This window comes from Anopheles moucheti, chromosome X (genome assembly GCF_943734755.1).
Source record: "Anopheles moucheti chromosome X, idAnoMoucSN_F20_07, whole genome shotgun sequence".
Classification (NCBI taxonomy): Eukaryota; Metazoa; Arthropoda; class Insecta; order Diptera; family Culicidae; genus Anopheles; species Anopheles moucheti.
Window position 1 is genome coordinate 10,210,401 of NC_069142.1, and position 9,030 is coordinate 10,219,430.

General features: G+C 48.3%; 1 protein-coding gene across 3 annotated transcripts; it reads left to right on the forward strand.

Annotated features, from left to right (window-relative positions):
- Positions 1-1,926: 1,926 nt before the first annotated feature.
- Positions 1,927-8,872, forward strand: LOC128306609 (probable serine/threonine-protein kinase fhkB). Of its 3 annotated transcripts, none has more exons than XM_053044165.1 (5): positions 1,927-2,465; positions 6,523-6,688; positions 6,774-6,971; positions 7,048-7,343; positions 7,423-8,872. In XM_053044165.1, exons 1-5 carry the CDS (start codon positions 2,435-2,437, stop codon positions 8,310-8,312), a joined length of 1,581 nt encoding a protein of 526 aa, XP_052900125.1. In that variant the 5' UTR covers positions 1,927-2,434; the 3' UTR covers positions 8,313-8,872. The 3 variants fall into 3 exon arrangements, with proteins under 3 accessions (XP_052900125.1, XP_052900128.1, XP_052900126.1); XM_053044168.1 differs by having other exon boundaries at positions 6,547-6,688; XM_053044166.1 differs by having other exon boundaries at positions 1,927-2,462.
- Positions 8,873-9,030: the final 158 nt, after the last annotated feature.

Consider the following 9,030-nt stretch of genomic DNA (forward strand, 5'->3'; position numbering starts at 1 on the left):
CTGTCAACTGCAGGATTGCTACGCGCGGTGCCAACTTTGTGCCTTTTTCCGGCGAATACATTTCCCGTGCGTGGGAGTGAATTTACTTTTGAGTTGACTTGATTTCTTCCACAAACTAACAGGCTCTTATGCCACCAATGATTTACAGTTGGGACCTCCGCCTAGCACGTCCAACGCGCGGAGTCCCGGGTACCTGAACGAATCTTTTATCTTTGCAGTACAAATCAATCGGAAAAGAAGGGGACAGCGGAAAAGAATGTTTTATATTCTTCATTTAGACTATTCCATGAGGATGTACCTCCATGCTATTGCTCTGGATATCTTCAATCAAGAGCCCGGGAGAGGGGAAATGCAGGACCACCATCAAGATCTCCGGTAAAGCAACAACCAGGATGGCGGCGTATACCTTCAAGATGGTTGGACATGCAGGACGAAGGGTAAGTTCCGATGGTTCCCCAGTTTGGTGAATATCCTATCTATCATAAGAGATTCCCACAACCCGTACACCACACCCACGTTGAAGACAACAACGACCAAGATCCAATTGCTGGCGGGAATTGGAACACGGCTGCTCTAATGGCATGTCCTATTCCTGGCTTCCTGTCAACGGAAAACGCTTGTCGTACATCCTTCAAGGATGTATACAGACCCGGAAAGCATAGCTACATTTAAAGTACCTCCTGGTGTTCTAATTTGATAACTTTCTCCCTTGCCCACCCTTGGGTTTTGTACCGTAATGCAATAATCCCCACAGCTGCCAGCACACGATGCACTACAATTCGTTTAATTGCAAGCAGAACATACTGGAGTATTACACCTGTAAGAACGGCGTAGGGTAGGACCTGCTGATAGGTCCCGCCAGTTTTTTGTTTAAATTCATATACATATACATTACCCGCTTGTTGCAACTTTACTTTAGCCTGTTAACGGAAACGGTTTTCCTTTTTAGAATTGTTTTCTTTTCGATGTTTTTTTTTTGTGTTAAACTCTCCCCTTTGTAATTCTTTATTTAGTTATCGGTGTGTTTCCCCCTTTTTTCCTTTTTTTTTTTAACAAAAAGATGACCTTTACACACACGGCAATGCCTTCGTGTTGTATATTTTTCGTTCTTTTTTTTTGCACGATATCTTCCCCCTAGTCGATATACGTTGACAAGTGGTATCGAAGGTAATGGGGAATTAACGTCCATTTACGTACCTTTAAATGGGCATTCCATTCATCCTGCACTTGGGTGGAGTAGAGACCGAAAGAAAGCCCGAGGGAACGAGAACCCGCGTCGGAATTTCGGCTAGAAACAACCCCTCGGTTTGTGGCTGTGTGTGTGTGTGTGTGTGGGTTTGTACTGCAAACGGCAGGATCGATCATCACACACAGGTGCGCAATTAACTTTACCGGCTTCCGCTTGTAGAACGCTGTAACTCCCTCCCAGCGAAGGGTAATATAAGGCACGGGCACACACACAAGCTAAGAGCGATTTTATTTCCTCTGCCACCCCTCCGTATTTGGGAAGGCTCCTCGCGTAAAGCATACCCCTTACATATGAAGAAGAGAGAAAGGAACAATAGAAGAAAAAAAAACGAACGCGCGCCCCACACACTGCTGGCCGTTTAAATAATTCGAGCAAACGTGGTACTACACTGATCGTTGCGATGGTGTGTTCGCTTCTTTGCCAGCGGCCGCCATGTACACCGCATCGCAGGTGTATGCGTTGCGGGTGTGTGTGCGTGCGCCTTTCGCACACACGCGGGGGTACGATCGTACCAAAGCGGTAGCTCGGGTGTCGCTTCGTTTACGCACCGTTTGTTTGCTTGAGCGTCTCGACGAGAGAACACGCAGCGCCGCCGGAGTGCGCATCTCGGTTTTGGAGCATTTGCTAGGGTGGTTTCCCCTTTTTACTGTGTTTGTGTGTGTGTGTGTGTGTGTGTGTGTGTGCGTTTGTGTTGTAAAGGGGATTTGAGAAGGTTTTACACAGAAGCTTGATCTTTCGATGTTCTCGATATCTCGGAAGTGGCAACCGTACAAGTGCGAAGCAATGAACGCGATGGTTTTTCTACTAGAGAACGATCCTGCTATTGCTAAAACGCGATGGTTGTTTGGGATGAAAGTTACCATTTTGTGTGCGCCTGATAGTAATCGATTAGTAGTGCCAGAAAAAAAAACCGCCTACAAATGAAGAAAAACCTCCGGTTTGGAAGTGAATAACTGAAGTGAATGCGTACTGTGTAGCAGATCCAGCACACCTTGTGTGCGGCAGAACCCCGAGCGATGGATACATCCACTCGCATCGCGGTGTGGCGTGGAGTCGCAAGAATCTATCTAAGATGGCGGCAGAAGAGCACTGGAATGGCGCTGTATGGGGAGCGCATGCAGCTAGCAGCGGCAGCAGATTTGGAACCAGACGAAGCAACCGGTCACAAAATGCGCTTCCGTGCCGATGACGCCGAGTGTCGAACCGCTGTGTGGTGGTGATTTTACACGTTTCTTAAATGATCTTTTACATTTCGTCTGATTGCGAACTAACAGAGGTAGAGTGAGTAAGGGGAAGATCCGTGCCGGATCGCCAACACCTCCACCGCTTAGCTCCTTCACCTTCCGATCAATCAACCTTTTTTTTCTTTACGTTATACTACTCCCCCATCATACGCGAAAATCACCGCTGTTCGTGTGTGCGAGTGTGTCACAGTTTCTACACGAGGAAGTAAAAGCAAAGGAGTTTCCTTACGCCATCCAGATGCGTGCGTTTGATGCGGGAATAATTGTGTGTGCCGACTGACTCTGCACCTTTTTGATAGACAATCATATCGAACGAGGGAAGCAAAGACACAGGAAGCATGATTGCAATACACTTCTTCTATGCGAGAGATGGAAAATGCTACACGTATATGACGGAGGTATCGTCTCGTACTTCGTTACGCTTCCTCTCTTCATGGTAAATCCTTCCCGACACGGAACGGGCCCCGTACTCACGATCATCGTGCTCAACCGGTTGTGTGCTCTGCCACAACAGAAACCACCACACTCACACGCACACCCGCTACAGGGGATGATGTAGAAGGCGAGCATTCTACCACTGAATTACCGATGAAAAAAAAAACAATTCTGTCCCCTGGCATGTCACTCCATCCGTCACTCAAACAAGCGCGAATCTGTTGCGTGCAAGCATGGTAGGAGGAGTAGTAGCAACTACTACCACCTCAAAACCCGCGTGCCAACCCACCCACCCCCACGGACCCACCAAAATGGGGGGGGGGGGGTTGGCGGGGGTGTGTGAGCGCGAGCGTTCGCGCGCGCTCATGAGTGGTGACGGATTTCACATCAACACACGATCAAACATGGCGCAGGTCATCAAACAAGTTCAAGGTCTATCAACCGACATTTGTTTTTTTTTTTTTTTTAGGGGTGAGATGGCAAGGGGGTTGACGAAGACGAAAATGCGAAAAGCGATCGTTTCACCCTGCAACATACAAACATACAAACACATGCACGTGGATCGTGTGCAGATGCGGGAAGCCATTGTGTGAAAGGATTTGTCTTAAATGCAAATCGCACACCCGCTGTTGGAACACAACTCCCGATGGGAAGCAAACCGGGGGGGGGGCTATTTTATTTCTTTCCGGGTTTCTTTCCACCCTCAGCGTGTCTCGATGGTTGGCTGGGGGGGAGGAGGTTATTGTCTTCTTTGATCATCCCCCAAAGCCATGCCAACCCAACCCAACCCGCCCGCCAGCCTCGCGTCACCCAAAAGATGTAGTAAAAGGTTTATTCACATTTTTGCCTTTTGTGCTGTGCTTCTCTTGCCATTTCGTTCTCTTCGGCCCCACACAAATGCTCTTGTGCTTTGTGAAGGTTTGGCTAGACGAAGCGATGGGTACGGCTGGTCTGTGGATGATGGTGGTTGGGTGGATGAGCCTCTCGATCGTACCGGAGCGGAGGGTAATGCACCCGAATGATCATATTACTCTGTGTTTGTATGTGTCTGTGTGGGGGTTAGTTTACTTCCCTTCATTCTTTTGCTTTCTCGGCTACTTCTCGACTGCTAGGTACTAGAGAGTATGGTAGATAGATTTTTTTTGTATATAGCTATTTAATAATTCTAATTTTATCGAGTACGACTAGGATAAAGCAAATTACAAGGAGGAAATGCTTTGTACAATATTCAATAATTGCAATTAAAACAAAAACCACCAAAACTTCTACAACATTTAAAGTAAAGAGTCTTGTTTATTCAGTTAGGAAACCCTCATCTTCAGGAACTCATACAAATAGGCCACTTCTAGGCTAGCTATACCATTGGATGGTTTGGTTGATGTTAAAGCAACTTCTCTTAAAACGACCAAACTTCGTCAGGTGGGCCTTTCTTACAACTTACCGTTTTTGTTGCTCTTCTTTTGAGGGGACGCCATGTAATGTGCACGCGTGTTGCATACATTATTCCCTACCAATGCGTACACACGGGTAAAACTGTGTGTATGTGTATGTAGGATGTACTCATAACTTTTACCCCAAAACGTTCCTTCGCCATTCACGGGACGTGTGGAAAACCCTCACGGGAAAAATTACACTTTGTCGATGTGGATGTGTGCGTGGATGTAAGTCCGAGCAACGAAGGGTGCGCGGAAAATTAAGTCAGAATCAACAGATACACACCGCTCACGCTACCCATATACAAATCCACATGGATAAGAAAGCGAGAGAGAGAGAGAGAGAGAGAGAGAGAGAGAGAGAGAAGCAAAAAAAAAACACATACACACAAACATACAAATAAGAAAAACGACCGAATAGTAGTAGTAGTAGGAGAAGAGGAAGAAGAAAAGACGAAACATGAAAAGCGGGAAAAACAGGGGGAGATCATAATGGGGGTAGACAGAATAACGAACGTAACATAAGAAAGACAGTTACAGAAAGCGAACGAGATAGAGAAGATAACGAGACACAAACGCTTAGGTAAAGGAAAAATGGAAAACAGCTTCGTACAACGGAAGCGCATTATACGTACACTTGAATGTATGGTATTAACACACAAAAAAAAGGGAAGCGTAGAGGAAGTGAACAATAAGAGTGGAGAAAAAAATTGTTGAATATGAAAACATTCAACACACATTAAAGTTGAAAGGGGGGAGAGCAGAATCGGGTGATCTTCATCGCTGAAGGAATGGAAGGAAGGAAACCCGTCGTTTTTTTTTCCTTCGTTCTCTTTTGATGAACGCTTCACAATTAGTGTTTCAAAAAAAAAAACTGTGTCTTCCTCCTCCCTCCCCCGCGTTCACACCCCTCCATCTTACCCTGTAAACCGTTTTTTTTGTTCAACATCCGGCACGCGCGCGTTTGTCTTCCTTTTGGGTCGTTCCTTCCTTTTATAATTTAAATCCTGTTACCTTACGATCCTGTCCCTTTTGTGTGACGTTCCCTTTAACCGTCAAAATTGATGCCACCTGTTTTGCCTTTTCTTTTGTCGGTTGTATCGCTGCCCGGTCCGCGTACGGTCTTCCTTTACTCGCTCACTTCACAGCGAAACCAGTCACGCTGCCCGCAGGGCCCCCTCAACTAACTTCGTAACGTATCTTACATTTCATTGTCTAAGTGCAACATTTGTTCTAAGCGTTCTCGAAAGAGGATACGATTAGCCTCTTTCGTGTGGCGCAATTTCATGGCGCACAAGGTGGTATACCGGAATGGGGATGCCACCATTGAGCGCCGATTGAAAGGATTGGAAAAGAAAAACACCAGAAGGCTTACATTTTGCTCTATTGCCCTAGGCGCAAACCACCCCCTAACCACCCCGTAAACCCATTGTCTTCCACGGTCCGGACAACGGTCGGTGGAAAGATGAATGCCCGCGGGGTAATGGGGGGGGGTGATTGCACTAACACATGCTAACAAACGCTTTCTTTTTTTGTTTTCTCTTTCCTTCCCACTGAGAAGGGCCGTTTAGATGTTTTTCTTTTGCTTGTGCTTGGTACTCCCAGAAGTAAGCGCCCCGGGCGCTAAGACAAGGGAAACCAAAGCCCTGCAATGCATTGTTTGATAATTATTTAACATAATATACAACTTTTTCATGCACTAGTATTGGTTGTTTATGGTTTTTTTTTTGTTAAGTACAAGTTCGCTTGCAACCTAATAACGACGAGTTGCTAGAATAGCTTCTAGATGTCAACCTTCATCATTCACCAGTATATTTTGTTTAGCAAAGTTTGTTAATCGTAAACCTGTTCTTTTCTTTTATTTTTCCTCCCCGTCTGGTTTTTTTTTTGTTTCGTTTTCTTTTCCCTTTTTTTTTGGTATTTTTTTTTCTTTCTTCGCGTTTTACTTTTTCCACACTGTTTCCAACTTTTGCCGCCATTTTGCTGCGTGCTGCTTCACATACACACACACACACACTGTGTAAATGTACTGTATTCTGAATTGCCTGACTGCTCTACCGGTCTCCGTCCACTCCCGCGGGGATCATTGCCGTGTTCGACATTCCCGACGTCTTCTATTGTGGGCGTCCCTCCTTCACCTGCTGGACGGCACCACGGGTAGGCCATGGTGGGGTGAATCAACTAGGCGGGGTGTTCGTGAATGGGCGCCCCCTTCCCGATCTGGTCCGGCAGCGGATTGTCGAGCTGGCGCACAACGGTATCCGGCCGTGCGACATATCGCGCCAGCTGCGCGTCAGTCACGGTTGCGTCTCGAAGATCCTTTCCAGGTATGTGTCGCTGAGGTGGAGGGCGTGTGTGTGTGTGTGTGATTTGTAGCGAGGAGTGATTCTATAACAACCCTGTTTTTTTCAGATATTACGAGACGGGCAGCTTTAAGGCGGGCGTGATCGGTGGTTCGAAGCCGAAGGTGGCAACGCCACCGGTGGTGGAAGCGATCGCTGCCTACAAGCTCCAGAACCCGACCATGTTTGCGTGGGAGATCCGTGATAAGCTGCTGGCGGATGGTATCTGTGTGCACGACAACGTGCCTAGTGTGTCGTCCATCAATCGGTAGGATTTTTTTTTTGTGGAAATAAAGCAATCCGGAAGATTTACTAACAAACACAACTCGTCCACACCCATGCAGAATCGTACGGAACAAGGCAGCGGAGAAGGCGAAGTACAGCTCACAGCGTTCGGACAACAGTAGTCTAGACAGTCCCAGGATCCTTTCGCGCAACAATCAACAGCAGCAGCAGCAAAGCCAGCAGCAACAGGAGTGTCTCAATCAACAGATGCAAGCAGATCAGGAGTCGATGAAGTCACCGCAGCAGGTGGAGAACGTCGCGTCCCAGTCGTATAGCATCAACGGGTTGCTGGGGCTGTCGCAGAAATCACTGTCCGGTTCGAGCTCGAAACGGCGTCGCATCAAGGAAGATCCTGGTAAGTTGCTGAGCGCCGCGCTAGAACCTCCCTATTGCAAGACTCCTTCCCATTCTGATCTGGTGTTCTCTCTTTGTAGCCGACCTGAAGGGCAGCATGTTGAGCTGTATCAAGCGCGACAAGGAGGCGAAAGAGATGTCGGAGAGCATGCTGCACGAGAGCATAGGCAAGGGAGGCCCCGGTCAGGACCCGCAGCAACAGCAACAGGATAAAGGGCACGATCTCTTCGTTGGCGGTGTGGATTTCGTTAGTTCGCTCGCGATGGCCCAGGACGATGGTAACAATCCGGATAATCAGCAGCCCGGCTTCAGCAGCATGAGGGCCGGTCCACGGCCCGGCACTATGAGCGGTAGCCCGATCCGGTCGCGCGAAAACGCCCTCTTCCTGCTGGCCGGCGGTGACAAGGCACACAAATACCACCGCACGGACGAACCCATGCCAACCGGGGTGATCATCGAGGATGATAGCAGCGCACGGAAACATCAGCAGGCCCAGCAGCAGCAGCAGCAGCAGCAGCAGGCACACCAAGCAAGCGACGTTAAGACGACCTACGATAAGATACTCGCCGGTGAGCTGGTGCCGGGCAGTGCGGTGAAGCGTACCACCACCACCGAACCCACCACACTCACGCAGTCGATCGAGTTCCTGAGCGACATGAACAACAACATCTCCCAGAACCAGCACCAAGGGTTTGCGGCGGCCGCGTACGAGGGTGCGTACAGTGCGGCCGATGCGGCCGACACGGCAGTCCAGCTGAATCCGCATCTGGCCGCCTGCTCCTCGAATTATTCCGCCTTCCTGCAGAACACGGACCAGTTTGCGGCGGCCAACCCGGAGCTGATCTTCCCGACCGCCGCCTACACGCAGTACGCCGCGCCCGGGTACGGCACGTTCAACTACAACTCATCCTTCGCCAACAACAACCTGTGCCGGGACCTTGGCCAGATTCACTATCCCGAGGAGCAGTAGTAGTAGCGGTAAGGTGGTAGTGGTAGCGAGCAGTAGGTGTGGTAGGCAATAAGGTAACTAGGCAGTAGATCCGGTAGATGGTAACAAACGTTGGAACGGAGTGATTTCTTTAGCCGGTACGATGTCGCGAGACAACGATCGTGTGTTGCGTTGATTTCCGTGTTGAAACAAAAAAAGACACATACACACACACACACATATATATATATAAATAGACGCACACGCACACACGCACGAAACGCCCAGAGGACAAAACAAACAATACAAAGAAGAAGAAGAAAAAAAAACATTAAATCACAATGACAAAACAATCGAACATTCATTTCTATATCTCCTCCCTCCCTGCGGTGATAGTTGTGTGAGTGTTTGTGTGTGTGTGTGCGTGATTCGCATTTAGATACAAAGATACATTTTTATCGACGGTGTCCCCGGCCGCGGCCGCCCCGTCTAACGTGTCACGCATTTAGGAAGAGATATGTTGTGCGCTAACGAATGCTAACGTTTATATTTTCTCTCTCTCTCTCTGAAATTTATTAAAATAAAAGCAAGTGCTGCACCGAAACCAACACACTGCGCCGTGTTGATGGTGGTTCGTCTGGTAGGCAATGAATATCACAGTAAAACCCCGGTCTTTGACCCAAAATTATGGACGCCATCGTCAGGTGCGGTCACCTTCCTGTGCGTAAGTCAGCATTAACTCCTGGCCGCTGGTGGATGC

What these genes read in the sequence shown, in the direction of transcription:
- LOC128306609 (XM_053044165.1), top strand. Translation starts at nt 2,435, where the DNA reads ATGACGCCGAGTGTCGAACCGCTGTGTGGTG. An exon ending in TGTCGAACCGCTGTGTGGTG is followed by an intron (nt 2,466 to 6,522) that starts GTGATTTTACAC and finishes CACCACGGGTAG; the next exon opens with GCCATGGTGGGGTGAATCAA. An exon ending in TCGCATCAAGGAAGATCCTG is followed by an intron (nt 7,344 to 7,422) that starts GTAAGTTGCTGA and finishes CTCTCTTTGTAG; the next exon opens with CCGACCTGAAGGGCAGCATG.